General features: G+C 47.5%; 1 protein-coding gene across 1 annotated transcript in view; it reads right to left on the bottom strand.

The window, feature by feature from the left end:
• Positions 1-445: 445 nt before the first annotated feature.
• The window catches only part of LOC118781387 (formin-like protein 6), a 32,107-nt gene continuing 13,485 nt past the window's right edge, over positions 446-19,067 (bottom strand). The window contains exons 9-17 of the mRNA XM_036534402.1: positions 15,354-15,465; positions 13,860-13,950; positions 12,829-12,915; positions 7,840-7,992; positions 5,704-5,833; positions 5,560-5,592; positions 5,020-5,117; positions 4,671-4,754; positions 446-2,813 (exon numbers count right to left, since the gene is read on the bottom strand). Of these exons, the coding sequence (XP_036390295.1) occupies positions 2,709-2,813; positions 4,671-4,754; positions 5,020-5,117; positions 5,560-5,592; positions 5,704-5,833; positions 7,840-7,992; positions 12,829-12,915; positions 13,860-13,950; positions 15,354-15,465 (893 nt within the window). The 3' untranslated portion in view covers positions 446-2,708. The remainder of the gene's footprint in view (positions 2,814-4,670; positions 4,755-5,019; positions 5,118-5,559; positions 5,593-5,703; positions 5,834-7,839; positions 7,993-12,828; positions 12,916-13,859; positions 13,951-15,353; positions 15,466-19,067) is intronic.

Raw genomic sequence — 19,067 nt, 5'->3', positions numbered from 1 at the left:
TCTTAGAAATTTGAGACAATTTTACAGGTTCAGTCAGTTGCTTTCACTTCCAATTTAGGATTTTTCCAAATTGGTCCAGTCTCTCTCACAACTGCGCCAGTCTATGTTTTCAGAGGATCACGCAGCCCTCTTCTTCTGTACACTATCATCTGAGAGTAAGACTATGAAACCAATTACACTATGAATGACAGCAGTATGAAACCATGCCCCCACTATACAAGAAAATCCTTTTGAACTGTAACTGTGACACTATAACCATGAAACTCACTTTTCTTTCTGAGCAGGCTTCTCTAAATTCCTTTGAAACAAGAGGATAGTTACTGATGTAATATTATATATATATATATATATATATATATATATATATATACATATATATATATATATATATATATAGAAATGAAGATTGAGCTGATCTCTTTGTTTTTCAAGTCATGAGCAGGTATTCGCAACTCTTTATTCCTCAGTGTATGAAGGAAATAACAAATGGAAGAGATCATAGTCCTTGACACATCCAAACACTGGATCTGTCAGTCATTTTCAAGGCCTTACATACAGTAAACCTTGCATTTTTGTTTAATGGAAGAGATGAATGGAGGGTTTGAAAAACTGATAGTCTGAAAGCAGGCTTTTTTCAGCGCCTCACGTTTGACACAACGGAGCCTCTGAAGTCATGGGCCAGTTGTAGGAAGCGAAAGGAAATCAAGATGATCCTCTGTGCCTGTGTGAACAGCAAAGTGGTGTATAGACGTTGAGAACTCACCACACGCACACTACGTGCGCAGTAGGTTTTGAGGGGAGCACTGAGCAACAAAATGACAGTAAAAGTTTTCGACAGACCCCGAAATGTCAAGGAGAGGAGGGTCACTTTACAGGTACCTTGTTGGCATCATACCCACAGGGTGAAAGGAAGCGCCACGGTAATCGGAAAAAGGCATCACTTTCCCTGCCGCACAACATATTTGGAGAGATCATAATTTGTAAATGCATTTTGTAGTAAAAAAAAAAAAACATATTTGATTGTGAAAACCTAATCTACTAACCACATGGAAACTGGGAATGTGTAGGACACTGAACACAAGCAACTACATTGCAAACACGATGGGTTTATCTCTGAGATCTCAAAGCAAGGAATTTGTAGCAGTTTTGTTTAGATTCTGATTAAGATTAGATAGGCTATGATCCAGTGTGTGTTTTGCACAGTATATGCACACTGAATAGATAATGCAAAAGAGCCAAGGTACAGTACATACTTAGCAGAAATAAACCAAAGTTAATATGAAAGCAAATAAGCATTTGGTCAAAGCCATGTCTGATAAATATGTTGGATCGCTTCAGTGTGTATGTATCTGTTTTACTCTTCTGCCACAGACTGTGAAAAGTATTAGAAACAGTTTAAACAGAAAGATTTAATTAAAATGGAATTTAGTATTACAAAACATTTGAACAGTGCAATATATAAAACCCACCCCAGCGTGGGTTCTGGGTTCATTATGCCAGACATTCACACTTAGAGGAGTGCTTTTTCAGTCTTCTAATTAAAATGTCAGGCACAAAGCGACCTCTCTTCAATCTCAGACAAAATCAATCTGAGATCCTCAATCTTTTGAAGCCTCGCTCTGAGTACCCATAATGCCACAACAGCAATTTCAGGACGGGAAAAAAGAAGTTTACAGATGGAAAACTGCACCCTGTATTTTTGATGTTCCACACCAAAGTGGTTCTCTGCACAGTTCCTGCAAGATTAAGAGATACAGGTCACGACCAAGGCTGCTCAGAGATTCTAGATGTTTCATGTGGTACCACTCGATGCTGCCGGTCTTCAGCGGGCGTCTAAAGTGATCTTTGGGGAGGTGCACCCTGATTCAATATGGCAGGGGACGGATATGTCAGCTGTGGTGGTCTTCAAATGTGTCGCTTGCATTCCGCTGAATTCATCTGCAGGAAGGGTCGGAGAGACCGCCTTTTCCGATCTCGTGAAAAACTGCCCGCCGCTTGTAAACTTATCTTCTCTGTAAGCCTGAAAATCCTGACCAAGCAGCGGGTCGATCAAAAACCCGTTAAGGCCCCGCATCTGTGGAGGCCCCTTAATAAATCAACGCAAGCTTAAAGTGGAGACGAAGCCCCAACGCTGCTGTAGGGGCAATCTTTTACAGAGAACCACTAAATCCGGACGGTACACACAAACCCACTGCATGGTCACACAATCCTCACAATCTCGCAGATAATGATTATAAAAATAATAATAAAAAAATGATCACACAAAATAACATTTAGTTACATCTGGTAATTTGGTTAAAAGAAAGAAAAAAACAACTCCTTTGGTAGATATTTCCATTTCATTTATACCAATCCGTTAAAGGTGCTAATAAACAGTGTGATGAGGTATGCATATCTCTACTATGGACTGTTTAATTCAAGTGAAAAAAAAACAGTGACTCCAAACTGTTGGCTGTCTTCTCTTTTTCAAAATGCCAAGGACAAAAGGTGAAATTCCTTTTAATTGTTAGTTTTGAGCAACCCCTTCTCTGTGGCATTTCACCTGGCTCCATATCATCAGTTTATACAGGTGGGTGTACATGTAGGCAGTTCCGGTTGCATCCCACCTGGGATGCAAGCGCGCATCACTCACGTCCAGCTCCTGTGTGATGTCACACATCCACCCGGCTACACAGTACCAAGGGCGCGTTATATGGTCACGTGCATCGTTACTGCATGACTTCGGAGTGAATCCTCCTAAAATCGGAGACGAATGAGCACACCCATCCAAACAGTTCCTGGGAGTCCTGTTCCGGGGGTTCTCCAAATTTCACCTGAGAAAACAAAGAAGTGGAAAAACTTGCGGGAATACAGCAAAATCCATGCGCTCACTCTGGCTTCTCCTTGACCATTTTGTGCTACCATTCTAGCGCCCAGACGGGCATTTACAAAAAATGCGAGTGCGGCTTCCTTTTGAAACATTGCTGGAACTTGTCTGAGTGCTAGGGCGTATTGCTGCTTCTCTCTGAATAACCCTGTGGCTTCTTTTATTCCACATGTACGCTGTAACATTTTAAGGTGAAAGCGATATTGCTCAAAAATCTTACATTTTTTCTTTGCTGTTAATGATTGTGGCATCATAGGTATGCTGAGGGGAAAATCAATGACAGCTCTAATAACACATTAGGTCACTGTCCAGGATCATTTGTCATCACTGTCGATACCAGGGCTGGGAAGCTCCAATACTTGAACGACCCACAATCCCTCGCTGTATTTTAGTTCTCTTTAAGTTTCTCACATTAACACCTGAGGCGCTTACACAAATAAGGAATTCAATTAAGCAAATAAGAGTTTAAGAGCTGGCAACAGATGGAAACCAGCAGAGCTTGCAGCCCACCAGGATATTAAAGACCCATCGCCAGTCTATGGTACTGAAGCAGGATCAGTTCTGTAAGGGAGAAAAACCTGCCGGCTATATAGATTTGTTACACCTTGCTAAAGAAGAATGAGTCTGAGGAGGAATGGTGCAAGACTAGTTGGTGTTGCAAAAAATCTGGCTGCATGGCCTAACACTGATACCACTGTAATAATTACAAGAGATGAAACCAGCTGGTGTCCTTTTCATAAAACAACATGATAAATAGGTCCCCTTTTACGGCAGGATTTCACTTTCCATCCTACTGGCATCTCAGCGGCTGATGATGTCACAGGTGTCACAGTGATGATGTCATGAGACATCGTGCTTTATGGGCGCGGGGCAAAAGTTCAGAGAGTGAGAAAATGTAATCGCGGACCTGAACAAATGCCCCAACAAGCAGTGCGCCCTGTCAGGTCTCACTACCCGGCCAGCCAGCAAAGATGAGCACGCTCCGCGCTGTGATGGATGGCCCTTGCGGAAATTAGGACAGCTGCAAAATGTGTATTACTTACAGGGGAGAAAAGTGCTTTTATCTTCGCACGGATCGTTTATGCTCTACAGGACAGAGGAAACACCTGTTCTAGCACCTAGATGGGCATTTTACAAATAATGCAAGTGTGGCTTCCTTTTGAAACATTGTTGGAGCGTGTCTGAGTGCCAGGCCTTATCGGTGCTGCTCTCTGAATATCCCTGTGGCTTCTTCTATTCCTCTTATACCTTGTAACACTTTAAGGTGAAAGTGATATTGCTCAAAAATCTAATCTTTGTTCTTTGCTCTTAATGACTGTGACATGATAGCATGACATCAAACACATTCCCACTGCTCCTGCAGTGTTCAGAGGGAGATTCATGACATGAAAACGTACATTCCCCTGAAACTCAAGATACCAGGTAAGCTAATCACGTGCCATAATAGCAACACCTGAAAGCACTTCATCCTGCACCTGCAAAAACGTTTGCCTTTGCAGCCGGTGTTAAATGGAATACCACTCAAGCTACAGTCGCAGGGCGGCCACAAGACAAACCAGTCCCCTTGGTAAAGGACCTCCGTGGAACTGGGCCGTGGAGTTCGAGAGTGCGCTCCTCCCCGGTGAAAAAGTTAGTAACCTTGAAGAACCGTCTGCCTGAAATATATTTTATCTCCATCCTCCCTGCCAAGATAAGCTGAGAACAATCGAAAGGAGGCGGCGCGACATTACAGGGGCTGGAAGCCATCCGTCTCGGGCTACAGGGCTGTACAACAGAGATATTGAAATAATAACTCAGGGATTACCAATACGTCAGCATACAGTTTCTTCATCTCCTCACACCTCTTCGTCAGCTGGGAGAGATCAGCATCGTACCTCTCAATCGCTGCCTAGGGTGGAGATGAGGGTAGAGGAAGTTACCGGAAAGCCTATTAATTCGCTGAAATGTAGGGACACGGCTACAGCCACCTTGCAAATTGGTGCAAATTATGTTACTGTTGCTTCCTATTTGATAACAAGAAAACCAAGCTTTTGAGGACATCGAGATAAAAGGAATTTGTTCTTAAATCAAGTATAAACGTGGTGGCCGTACACATAAATATGTGGCGTATCAGTAAATGAAACGATGCTTTCAGCAAAATAAAAAAGATTTACCTTCAGATCTTTCAAAAACTTTGGATGTTGCGCACCTTGGTTTTTCTTCTTCTGTGTTTTCTTGTACTGAATGACCTTCTGCAGCTCATTCTTTAGGACTGGAACATGACACATTGTGGACATCATCAATCCTTTGTGGCCACCAAAGCGAATCTCCACGTTAAATCTTTCCGCCGGCTCATGCAGCCACATGAAGTATTTGTTACTTGTGTAAACCGTTCTAACTCATAAACCAAGCTATCCGTGTTCCTAAATGGATCTGGAAATACATCTTTATACGCTTCGATAAAAACCATTCTAAAAAGGAATGTCACACAGAGACAAAGCTTTTACACACACAAAAAACTTTAACCTAAAATAACCCCAAAGTCACTTTCCAAAGCCTCACCAACTGTAGAGACCTTGCTGTAGCACTGGAGTGACATCATGTGTTACGGATGTTTCTTTTATGCAACTCTTGAGAAGTTTCAGACAGAGAAAAAACATCATCTAAATTTCATAAAATTTATGGTGTAACTGTAAGGTTGTCTTCAGACTCACCATCCACCTCTGCTATGAGGCCTTTAATGGATGCTGTGTGGTAGGGAAAAAGGCACAAAAATACAGAAGAAATGTCAATTGAATGGATTTGCCGCAACAGAAAGGCAGCGATTTTTGGTTTTGATAAAACTTTGATTAGCTTACCCCCCGGAACAGTTTCAAATTCCGTCAACTCTTGGAAAAAGGTTGCCAAGTGGGGATCATGCAACATGATCTGGTCGACAAGGGCATGGAGCAAGGTGAATTTCCTGTCTTTCCCACGGAGCTGTGAAAGCTGGGAGGGGGTGGGAGTTGGGGGAGGGGGGGGAGGGTCAAATAAGGAAGGTTTGAGGGCGGCTACCGTGACCCCACCATGGAGAACAGAGCTGTGCAATCCCACAATCCCCCCCCGCACACACAGGCAGCCTTGAGATGCAGAGCAGGTAATGATAGGGAACATGCCAGTGCCTGTCCCTCACCCAAGGTCGTCTGCTGAATGAGCTCTAAGAACCAATTCAATAAATGAATAAATATCAAAAATATTAACAAAAGAGCCATGGTGAGCATTTCCACCGAGGGATCTTTCTTGGAGAAGCAGGGAATGCTTTGTGGTGCATTCCGATTGCTGAACGCTTGCAAGGCCGACTGCATGTGCTCTTTTTGGACAAAATGTATGGTCTGGCCTTTATCCCCTCATTCTTTCCCCTCCGATGGAAATATCTCTGTCTTTTGCGTGTTTATTGGCTGTATTCTTTCAGAAGAGCGCCAGAAAAACGCTGTAGCAGGTTGTGTGGCGATCCCAGAGGTTACATTTGCAACATAAAAATGTTTTTCAGTGTAAAGAAAAAATGCTCTTTACTTGCAAATTTGAGCCTCAAAAAGAGACCAGTTTACAGCTGTATTTGACATTTGTAGTCTACCAGAGAGTGACTGAGTGTGCTGTGCTCAGTTAAGCATTTAAATCGCACAGCCACTGTGTTTTGAAGCATTGATTGAATTGAACCTTCACTAGATGTCCATGAATTGTACTGCTTATTTTGTCTCTTAAAAGACATCAAAGAAATGTTCGTGTGTCTGTCCTTACATTATGACAAAATATTATAGGATCAAGTCAGTCAGCAAACCAACCCCCAACAAACGCACAAACCCATGTTTGCACAAACCCATCAATCATGACACCACAATTACCACCTTCAAAGTTTTCACATCAAGCAAATACTCTGTCGTCTTTATGGGCACCATTACTCCAGTTGCCTATCCCTTATTTAAATGGATGGCAAAAGGAAACATTTATTTGAAGTCAATGGATACTTATTTAAGAATTAAAAAGGATTCACGAGGTTTGCTTTGAAAGGAATAACAGAAACATCAGTTGCTCGTTTAAAAAAAAAAAAAGAAACGCATCACCACAATCGTAGTTCCACAGACCTGTAGCGATCTCACTAAACACAACCTCCTCTGCATAGTAGCCCGTATCTCGTCATTGAAATGCAAAGGGGACCTTCTGCATCCTGTGATGGGATTTACTGTCTTTTCTAGGTTATGTTGTTTACCAACTTGAAGTCCAGGCCATTCCTCAGAGGGTGGAGGGAAAAGACGTGCGAGCGGCATCAAATGAGGGCTCGTCCCACTCTCCGTTTGAAATAAACACCGCCCCAAGATCTGCCGCCTTCCCCCGGCTTTCATATTGACGGCCGGCCGTTCGTTTCAAGGAGCCGCCCTCAAAGGGCGAACGATTTCACTCTCACCTCTGAGCACTTCCGTGGGAGTAAGGATCGGCCCTTTCAATAGCCAGGGATACAGTCGTTTAACATCTGAGGAGACGTTGAATTTCTAATGCGCCGCATATATATTTCATTTATGGGCACAATCAATACGGCTGATAGGAACCTTTTGAACATCGTAGAGGCACCAGAACAGTTTTACAACTGTGAAAGACTCATTATAGAGTGGGGAACAAGGTCCCAGAGCAAGAATTCTAAATGCTGAGAGACTACTACATCCACAAGTGGAAATAAGTATAATTGGGGACGGGAACGGAACCTTGTGGCTAAATACTTGGGTTAGTGGTGCATGCTGGGAAATCTCAGTTGGGTCATTTCAGTTGTCAAGCGGCTGCTTATGGTGCTACTGACCTATCACACAGTTGCTGATAAACCGAGGGGGCCTGAGTGGACTCGGCTGATTGACAGGACAGAAATGGAGAGGAGGCCCCTCGGTGTGTACCGATGAGCAGTCTTAATATCCCCCTCACCGCCCTCTTCCCGCCAAGGGTCAGACACGCGACAGAGAGCGGCCTACTTTAGTTAAGGACGAGAGCCGAAATCCCCTGGCCTTTTCCTTCCCGGCGTTCTCATTCAGGTAATTGCCCACGGCGAGGAGGTACTCCAGCACGGAGAGGAACGACGGGCAGCCGCACAGCTGCGAGCACATTCTGATCTTCTGGTTAATCAGCTAAAACACAAGCAGAGAGAGGGCGCAGAATTAGTCACTCCTTCTGCTCCGGCTGCATGTCCTCTCTCCTCCTCCCAGGCACCCCGGAGACCGCTGAGCCAACCGGAGCAGCATCATTTTTTAATAACACGAGGAACAAAATATATAACAATAGGAAGAGTTTTTAGAAGGCAGTTATGCAGGCCAGGGGAGAGGAGTCAGTATAATAATTTCAGCTTCTGATTGACAGCAGCAGCAGAAATATTTTTAGCGATGTAGCGCCTTTTCCGCCTCTGGCCTGACGGTTGATGTTCTTGGAGAAAGGATATCACATGTAATATTCCATCTTCATTATTTATTTATTTATTTATATGTTTGTTTGCTTGGCAGACGCTATCATCCGAAATGACTTAAAAGGCTAATATGGCACAATACATGAAAGCTGCCACGAAAGCAAAAATAATAGGTGGAAAAAATTACAGAATTACAGTTAACAGCCATCAGGCTGAAAATGACTGCTAAAATGAAAGCGTACACTGGTAAAAACGCAGTGCCAAACAATTATGCTATAAGACATACTAACATCACAGTAAAAAGAACGCAGAGTCTGATCATTTTAGAAGGAGAGCAACATTCTGCGTGAAAACTGTAGATGGGGAAGATGAATTCTTCCCCTCTGTAAGCTCAGAAAGTAAATGGATTCATGGTTTAATACTGTTAAGAGTTTTTACAATAACACAGTAATTACAGCCCACCAGAATATCTGTTTCCTCCAGTGCAGATGGCAGGTGGTATGGATATATATGAGTTATGGGTTGAATCAATACAACTTATAGGAAAAACAAATTTTTTCTTACCCCTGATAATTTCCATCAAGGACTAATTCAATGCAAGCTCATAGGAGCACTACAGACAAGACTGTGCCTTTTTAAATAGCAAATGTTTATTCACAGCACGAAGTTAATCCTTAGGAAGCAGGGACAGGTGCAATTGATGTTTCCATGGTAGAATTCGTCAATTCTTCCAGGAACCTCCCAAGATTTTCTGAGGCTGTAATGTGCAATAATATCTCAGCTGAACTTTCTTTTAGATCTTTTCCTACCAATGCATATAACAATGAAAAAGCTATTCCTGTCCAAAATAATTTCACAAGTCAATGTTTAATGAAATGTATCCATGCTGTACGTTTTATTTAGACGCGACATTCATTATAGTAATGATAATTATTATTTCCTTTATTTGTGTTTTCTGTGGCAGTTTAAAATGTAGCCACAACCTAATATGAATCGACTGCATTATTGAGCAGAGTAAGTGTCAGCTGAGTTAACTCTTTCTCATCCAGGGCTGATTACAACCTCAACACGCAGTCAGGGAAGTCAAAATGGCTCCTCTTCACAATGCACCCCATCGCACGAAGCCTCACCCGCTCCGACTCCTGAGCTCTGAAAACATTAAAACTGGATGAAGGAAAGAAAATCGGATAGCAGGGGATGGAAACGTGCGCTCGTATTCCCCCGGCCGTCTGACAGTGATGCATTAAGTTCCCTACTGTTGCTCGCTCGGGGAGAGTTTGCAGCAAGGCTTTAAGGAGAGTCGGGAGCAGGGGGGAGGGGGGTACAGGGAAACCAGGCGGCACGCTCTGCTATTGTGTTAGGTCAGGTAATACACCTGTCCATATGTTCAGGTTCGCCTGGCAACCTCGGGGCCCCTTAGTCTGCACACGGGCGCCGCTCGAGGGCGGGGCCCTCACATCCCGCCATCTGCTCCGGCGAGCGCCGGGGTGGAGGCTGGGTATGCAAATCGCGATCCGGGGGCACAACCTCGCACGCGTGTAAGCAACCCAACTTCCCGAAGACGAGGGCTCCGCGGACGCAGTCCCGCTGGCCTGCGCTCGTGATGCGCTGTGGCGGCGGAGGAGGAGGAGGAGGAGGGGGACGCGGCCGGAATGCAAACGTTTCATGTTTATGAAAGAGCTCGCAATGCCACCAGGAATTCAAGTGCTTCTCCGGCAACCTTGAGCTGAGCTGTAAAAAGAAAAAACATTTTAAAAAAAACAGCACCTTACGAGCGACGAAAAAAGCGTAAAGTGCAGCCCGTCCGCCCTCCCTTCCTCACCCCGGTGCCCAGCCTCTCAGATGGTGTTCAAATCCTCCTTAGCGTGCTCGGCTTAAACAAGCTCCCACATTAGAGAACCCCAGACTTAAAGTATTTAGGAGAAAACAGCATAAGCCCCCGCCTGTCCCTTGCGCGCTCGTGCTGGAGATCACAGCTTCTGTGCAAGTGCTGCCTGCAGTGTTTCTCAGCCGTTTCTACAGAGGTGCAAAATATACACCCCTGAGGGGAATGAGGGTTGCCCAGGGGAAAGCAGTCCAGCAGGAACCAGCAGGAAAATTAACCGGTTAACTGATTGATTGATTGATTGATTTCTTCATCAATTGATTGAATCATCAGTTGAATCATTGGCTTGATGACCAATACAGTGATACAGTAATACAGCCAACACACACACACACACACACACACACACACACACACAGACAAATCAAATTTGTTTGGACCACAGCAATCAAGTCCAAACTTGTTTCTGTTTTCTTTTTTGTTTTTCAAGATAAATCCAGCAGCAAGTACAATAAATTTGAATCCTGTGTCTCTTGAGGTAGCTAAAGGGTGATGGACAGCAATGGACAACCTGCCCGCTGTTTCACCTGTCTATGCTGGACTGTCTGGCCCCCAGCACGCAGCACAGAAACAGGTCTTGTGGACCTTCAGGCTTTGAAGTGATTCAAACTCAGCCCACGGTTTAAACAAAGACCAGATGCGCCCCCCCCCCCTTCGAAATCACAGGCAAAAACTGCACTCGACCACAATTTTTCTTTTGGGACAGAGTGGAATATTAGCATGCTCGTTTGCGAAAGAGGTTGGCATAAATTCCCACAGTGGAGCCGGCTTTACTGCTTTAAAAGAACGTCGGTGTAGCATTAGACACAGCGAGTCGCGAGCTTGTTAGAATGCATGGCCGATTGTTCACACCGAAGACGGAGCAACGGCACAGCTTGCGCTCCCCCCCCCCCCCCCCCCCCCCCCCCCCAGATAGACGCCTGCTTCCTGTTCATTCGCTCAGCGGTTGCCATGGGGAGAAGGAGCATCCTCTCTCCCGTGCGTGCCATGAGACAACCTATGGCTCATTGGGAAAAACTATCATCAACTCTTCTGCCTCCGAACACCCGAGCAGCACGAGCACATCTCGCCTCCTGCTGATACGGGTAGACTGATGAAGAGAGATGACAGGCTCCGTGACTTAAGGTCAGCGTGCGCCGCTCTCCACGCTTCTGAGCAAAGGCGGCTACTATTCTGCTACTCTCTCTCTCTCTCTCTCTCCGATACGAGGTGAAAGCACAGCGGCGGAAATTCAGGGGTATATAGGGCCGGCAGCAGTGTGGACTGGTAAAAGGATTCCCCCGAGGGGAGACAGGAAACCTTTCACCGTACGAACGGTTGCGTGAATGAATATCGATCGTGTCCAGTTTCAAAATACACAAAGTGAGAGCACTGGACCATGTCATCTTATCATCCTGCACAGCCTGCACATATGTTCCTTAAAGGTGGACTGCAGTAAAAAAATGTGTTATTTTCCTTATTATTTAGGTAGAAAGCATGAATCTGAACAAGACCTTGTTTTCCTACATGCATTCACAGAGGGTGTGAGTCTGAGAGGCCTAGGCATTCGTAGTAATGCGCTACAGCTCGCTCAAAAATAAGTACAGTGGTTATAAGGTCTCCTAATTTGATGCACTGATTCTGACGGATGCAGTGCATATTTGAAAAGGCGCAGGACTCTCACGCCAGTGTTTAAACTGCTGAGGTGAAGAGCCCCCAACAGAGCAACACCTCCTGGCTGCACCGGCGGACTTTGCTGACGCAAACAGTGGGAGCGCCTCCAAGACCCAGCACCAACGGCAGCGCCGGGGCCGGCGAAACGAACGCCAGAATGACGAAGTGACAACGCTGGCAGCTCCTGGATGCGAGCCGCCCGAGCCGGACTGTCAGAGCTTCAGATTCCTAGAGGCGAGAGGAAACTAATGTGCGGGGGCATCCTCTTTCCTTAAGTCCATTTCCCTTCTGCTGAGATTGTCGCTGCCTGTCAGGCTTACGTTTCGCGTGAGTGAGCCTGCCGCCTCGCAGCCCCTTTTTTTAGGAAAAGACTCTGTGACGAGCCTGCAAACTGCGGTTTCATTTCACAGGCTGATCTTAACCCCGAAGCCACGCAAAGTTTATATTTTCATTGAGATGTTTTACAAAAGAGTAATCTATCTGCAGGTCCCTTATTTCCTTGAGATCATAATAATACGGGCAAACATTACTTTAGCGCTTCACGGACTGGCTTAACCAGGGTCGACACAAGCAGCTCACAGTTTAGTCTCTATCTGTTTATGCTGCTGGGTATTTTGTCAAGCACTTCCAATTGCGTAGCTAATGGGTACAATAGCAAGAGTCGCACCTAGGGCATGAACCTACAACCTTCAGGTTGTGAGTCCCGTTCCCAAACCTCACTACACTGACAATAGCTGCAGGCGGTGTCGCATCTGCCACAGCAGATATTCACAGTCATCTGCAGGCTTACCTGCCCACTATCCTATTGTTATCTCGTCAGGGGGATATGCGTTGTGTAGCACATCGCTTAACAAGGTGACAAAGGCAGTGGCCACAGTTAGGGTGTGGTTGCCTCCCATGGGCTCGAGCTTGGAGGGCAGGTGCAGGGAGGGGTGCGCCTGGGTGACACTCCTCACACATCCAATTCTGAGCTCGACAGCTTGCGCCAGACGTCCCCTCCCCCTGTCCCGGATGCCGCGTACTCACCGGCTGCAGGTCCTCCATGCTGATGGGGAGCTCCCTGAGCGTCAGCAGCAGATCCAGCCGAGCGCTCAGGTAGGGGATGTTGCACATCTGAGGGGAGGGAGGCAGACGGGCCATTAGCATGCTGGGTAGGGGGGGGGGTGTTAAATGCAGCGCGTGACAGCCCGGGAAACACAGGGCCGTGCACTCCTGCTGCGGAGCAATGGCGCGAGGCCTATTTCCATCTTGTTATTTTGCTTGATTAAAACCACCACCTTGTTACGCCGCACGCGGTGCGTCGGGGGGGATCTGCCACCGCGCTCCAGGGATCAATGGGGAACTCTAATACAGGACACTATCACGGGGCGTAATTGATGTTCAGAGGGCGGCATTGTGGTTCGCGGCTCCGGCGGCCGAACGCAGCAGGGTTACTGCTGCCAGGCTGGGAGGCTGGAGCCTCGCGACGAGACGCGCCCAGCGGACCCTCACATCGGAGCTGCCCTGTAATAAATCACTGCGGGCTGTCTCGCTCCCCACACGCTCCACCGCTTCCCACAATCCCCCAGGCCTCGAGGTGACGGGTGAATTGCACACACTTAGAGGAGAGTTTAGGGCCGAACTCATTGTCTCTGACCTGCCCCCTCTCCCCCACCCCTACCCCCTGGACTGAAGTTTCTTATATACATTTAATGGGGAAATGGGGGGGGGGTGGCTTGGGGAGGGGGGGGGTATGCGGTGTGCAGCCTCTCGGCTGTGGGAAGTGTCACCCCCTGATTGTGTGAAGAGAGGCAGCAGATATTTCCTCGTGTGACAAATGGCATGGAGATCTCGATAAGAGCATCTGTCACCCCAGTCTGTCCATCACCGCGCGCCGAGGACGCGTCCGCTGTTTGAGCCCTCGACGCGCCAACCCTCCCACGATGCCTCAGGGAGGAAAGGGGCTGGCTGACTGTGTGTCATGACTGCGCTACAACACACCAGATTACCTGGGGGGGTTGGTGGGGGGGGGGGTAGAACTCGATCAAGGTTACGAACAGCAATAATGGAAGACCCACCTCCAGCATGTACTGGTCCACCACGTGCAGCTCAGAGACGGGCCCCTTGTAGGTTTTGTACATTTCTATGTCGTCCGCAGTGGGCACGTACCTGCGGGCGAGACAGGAGAGTCTGGCAGGGCAAGGACACTTTTTAACAGGGAGCACCCGTCACTGTTCCCAGCCTTCCCCGGGGGAGGGAACCATATTCAAGGGCCCCCGTGCCTGACGAATCCTAATTCTCACGGACCGTCCAAGGCCTCCCATCTGCCTCGACTTCAAAAGACGATGACACAGTACAGGGCAGTGGCAGAGTACAGCAAAAAAAAAAAAAAAGCCACCAATTTGTTCTGCTGCGTTCCCCCCATCAAACTCAAGGGTATGTCAAGTGAAATCGGCAAGGCCCGGGGAGCGCAGCTTTATTAACAGCCGTCTGGATCGTCGGGCAGCACACCGAGGCGTCGTCGGCGAACGGGTAAAAGGCCCCCTTTTTCCGAAAGCGGCGCCCGGTGAGCTGACCCGTACGAGGGAGCGTCGCTTCCCACCCCCCCTGCTTCATGGACCCGCTCACGCTACGCTGGCTTCCACTGGACCGAGGAAACGGGGGATGATTAAAAGCCAAATAGTTCTGATGGCCCGAGTCAGGTCCGATAAAGCGCCGGCGCCTCTGATGCCTGGCTGCTCCTCTAATTGCACGGCGCCTGAACCCGGCCCACAAATGGACTCTGCTTATGTAGTTTCGGCGTGTTCCCCCGCTACTGAGAGCAGAGGCGATCACTATTGCATGAGCCCGGGGACGCGCCGCGGGAGGGGCCGCAGCTGCCGCGTATGAATATTTCAGACTGCCGCGAGGAGTGCCTCTATTAAGGGCCGGCGCTCGCCGGCGTACGCGCAATGCCGTTGTTAAAACAAACCCCGCGGTTCGCCCCAGCAATGCGCTACGCTCCGCATTAGATCGCCTCTCCCTTTGAACGGGTCAGCCACCCGGAGCATCAAACAGCTCGGCGGAGACCGCGGAGATTCAAGCCAAAGCAGCGCTTTATCAGCTTTCAGCATTATGCCCCGGAGAGCGACGCAATAGTGTCCATCTCTTCAAAGCCCGCCGTAATAAAAAATTCATCCCGAACATGCCCCGGTAAAAGGTTCTGGCATCGGTTCTTATCAGCGTTATATAAAGTCTGCTGCTTTTCCTCACCCCCCCCCCCCCAGCATGAACTGACGGTGACTTGGTCGTCTTACGCTCCTCCTTTCCTTGGTTCTATCCTTCCACCTCTTTAAGCCGCTCATATTCCCTTTAAGATCTCTGGGCTTGCTTACCACTGTCTCGCTGTTCTGCCCCCTCCTAAATCTGTGACTTTATTAGGTTCTCTAAAGACCTATAAACTGCAACCAACAGATGACAGCATCAGTGTCTTCCATATTAGTGTTTCTTTTTTTTACCCAACATCTGTCAGAACGCGTGTTACAGAGAATCTACATGAATGTGAGAGGTGGGCATCACGTGACGGATCCTACCTCCTCAGGGACGCAATGTGCTCATCAGTGAGGCCTCCATCTACCTCATTAACGATGCACAATTTGTCCTTGAGCTCTCCCGGCTTCACAGGGAAACTTTTGAGGAAAATACCTGGAGGAACAGGGGAACAAAGAAAATCAACACATCCGGCAGTGCATTGAAGCCTTTTCTTGACAAGGGCTGTTGCTATCTGCAACGAAACGGCTCTTTCTTTCCTCAGAAAGCATTCTGAAGAGGAAAGAAAGCCTTTCTCTTAATTGCCTGCACACCCCCTCAGAGTGGCCTGGGGTTCCCGGTCCGCGCGGCTTTGCGCGGCATCAAAAACGTAAACTGACATGGGACTCACTTTCACCTTTCCACCAAAGCGCGCACTGAAGGTGGAGAAAAGAAGAAGGACTCATAAATAAAATATGGACGGGAGATGCCTTTGACTGAACAGGCTAAATCACATGATAGCACAATTAGCCTTCTGCGCTCACATTTAAAGCGGGTGGCACCAGGTTGAACACGTGAAGTGAAAGCCGCTAAGCCTCTTTTCTCCCTCTTCTTTTTATTTCCACTCCAGAAGTTCACAGACACTGACAAAGAGCCCGTCTGATTCACCTTCTGACATTATCTGCGATCTGTTTCCTGCTGCAGCGTCGCACTCCGAGTCTCTCGCTTAGCGCTTGCCCAAGCGTGTTAAGCCCTTCGCACGATGTGTGCGACGCTTCAGCCTGGCCCAGGAACTCGGACCGCATCATTTCCCGCTCTCTCAGTGGGACGAGCAAAGGAATAATGCTGTGTGACAGTCAGGGGACTCTCTAAGCTACCGGACAACAGTTCTGCCCGTCGATATCACCTTACCCACTGGAGACGGTGCACAAATGACCCTAGTCTGACATTTCCTGTTCTTACTCAGACTGCTTGGCAGATCTCTTCAGGCACTGAATAACGTTGAACACCCCAATACTTAAAACTGCTGCCTGAGTGAATGATTATCGCTTGACATTTCATTGGGGCGATTAAGACTGCAACAAAATGTATTTGATTGCTCTCAATAAGCCATCATAATACCCCCACTTCAGCAGCGATAAGATTAATGCACATGTAATAGCGTCTTTAAAAGCAGTTACAAGGCACGCCACTTCAGCTAAGTGTCGCTAACCCCCTCACAAAAGTAACCCGCACACAATCCATTCTCCGGCGTTCACAAAGGGATTTCATGTGACACTTCATCCCAAAATGATATGCTAAGTTCCCTTCACTTTCCAAAATGTGTGATAGCACTTCAAAACTGTTGTTGGTGTTGTGTTCTAATAAGATTAAGCTTAAGGTCACGACATTGGGGAGTGGCGGTGCTTCAGTTCCCTCTTCGGGAGATCTTATCCCACCTGCTATGTAGATGTCCTACAGATGATCAGCTTACCGTGGATTTGAATGATTTAATTCTGATTAATCAAAAAGGTACGGAGCTCTAGCTAAGCTGAAGAGCGTTTCAATCGCAACATCGCAATTCAGACCACAGCCGTGAGCATCTAATGGAGCAAGAGACTGGCTTAACTGTCAGAATGTAACAGGTGTGTGCGCAGACATAGGGATTTTCAGTACCCTATAAGAATAATAATAAACCCTATAATAATATAAGATGGATTAGTACCCTCCAGGGCCAGGCTTAAGCTCCCCCTGTACTAGAGTGTGTGAGTAGTGTATGCATTAATACCTGATACCGTAACTTTACATAATACATTTATCAAAAATCATGCAACTGCTTCAAACTGATAAGAGTTTTGCTGCTAAGATGATTTGGGTGGGACGTTTTCATGCAATCTCTGTAACCACCGCAAACAGTCCGCAGTATTAAGTATCCAACATGGCTGCTCTCTCTCAGTTCTGATGTGTCCACCATCCCTCCTTTTCCTGCCCTCTGCCTCTGCTCTCAATGCTCTGATGCTCCGATATCTACAAGAGGGGCTCAAAAGACATCAACGTTGATGGCCCTATGAACCATAGGGGGACACAAACTATTTCTGTGTGAGGTACACATCTATTGTTCACCTCTCTTCAATAAACACCACCTCTGTGTCTGTGTAAGGAGGATAACAGGACAAGCAGGTGTTCATTCAACCCCTGCAGGAACTTCCAACTCTCCCTTGTTATGCTATTTATTTTAATTTGTTGGGCACGGTTTTGACTGATTTGGCCTTGTCCTCAGCTAGGACTTAATGACCCTAATGGAACAGAACGTAAATGAAGCAGGAGGCATGACAGCGCGCACAGACAGGGCGCAAACAGCTCTATGGGATGAGACCATAAAAAGGCAGCTTTGTGCACTGGCAGGCCTCAGGATCTGGTTAATTGCATCCCCTCAATCACAGCTCGGTGTTTTTCATGAGGAAATGTGCAACAGGAGGGGGAAAAAAAATAGGGACACCCACACGGCAATCATCCAAGGCCGCTCAGCCAGGCCTGGCCCGCTTGGAGCGCCCCATGCGTCGGGGAAGAAAAAGCCGCCCCAACAATCGCTGCAGTCTCTGTGGGAATCCACTCTTGCATACCGCCACCGACTCAATATATCTGACGTGCGGCATCAAGAGCGAGAAGGTGCGACTGCGGAGATTAAAATACCAGCCGAGAGCTATTTTCACTTAGCATGATCTGCGCTGCGGGGGAGGGGGGGGGGGGTTTGGGGGGGTGTTGGGGTTCTCGCGATCCTCGAACTCCGAACGGCATCGCGCCGAATTTCGTGGCAGCCGCTGACGAGGATGGCTTCCACTTTGACAGCCGGCGTGGCTCAGCGGGAATGCGGTCGTTCCACTTTATGTGCGGACTGAAACATTTAAGGGAACGTGACACTTTTCGGCTAGTTACACGACAAGGCGAGCCGATCGCACCGCAGGATCAACGAACAAACATACGAGCAGCAAAACAAAACAAAAAAAAAGTAACACGCGTTCTGATGTGTGCATAAGAATTAAGGCCAAATCCCAGAGCAGACGGACCAAGCAGCCTTCCTGGTGGAAGTGAATGTGTGTTCAGCGGTGTCTCAGACTGCTGAGGAGGGGAAAAAAAGAGGCACAGAGGCGCTCCCTCTGATTACGTGCATATGCGGTTTGTCTGTGGGGAGCGTCCCATTGTGTAAATATTTTAGCTGGAGCCCCTCACTTTCTCTTTTGCTCACAGCAGGGAGCAGAAGTGCCTGGGGTAGGCTGCAGGCGGTACTCTCTCAGCGCAGCGCCTTGTCAGAGCCCGGCTCAGCGCGGCTGATCCAGCTGGCCCGTTACGTATTCCTCACCTCTCCTCGCGGAGAGGAGCTCCCGGGGTCAATTCTGTGTGAGATCAATCACCAAATGAAGGCTTTTGACCTCACTCACTTCGATTAAAACAAAACGCCATTTAACGCCACTGGCAATGGAATAACCTATAAACCTTGTTTTCAGTTATTTCTCATATAAGCAAAGAAGAAGAGAATTTGCAAATTATAATTAGTAAATTAAATCATGAAGAAAATTAAAGTAAAGGAGGAATTAAACTCGGAGGTGACGCGAGTCAGCGAGCGGTTTGGCGAATGGGTCACGGACGTCATGTGACCTCTGGCACCGTGTGGGCTGGATTTGTCTTTTTCTGTCACGGCTCTGTCTGACACCACATTACATGCGCCACCTTCGCAACGCGCGAAACTCACAGACCCACTCATCTTCCTTTCCCGAATTGTATCTGCCGCAACCTCAAAC

Source organism: Megalops cyprinoides, chromosome 7 (assembly GCF_013368585.1).
Source record: "Megalops cyprinoides isolate fMegCyp1 chromosome 7, fMegCyp1.pri, whole genome shotgun sequence".
In the NCBI taxonomy this organism is placed as follows: domain Eukaryota; kingdom Metazoa; phylum Chordata; class Actinopteri; order Elopiformes; family Megalopidae; genus Megalops; species Megalops cyprinoides.
Note: the sequence above shows the minus strand (reverse complement) of the source record. Positions and strands in the feature narration are given on the sequence as shown.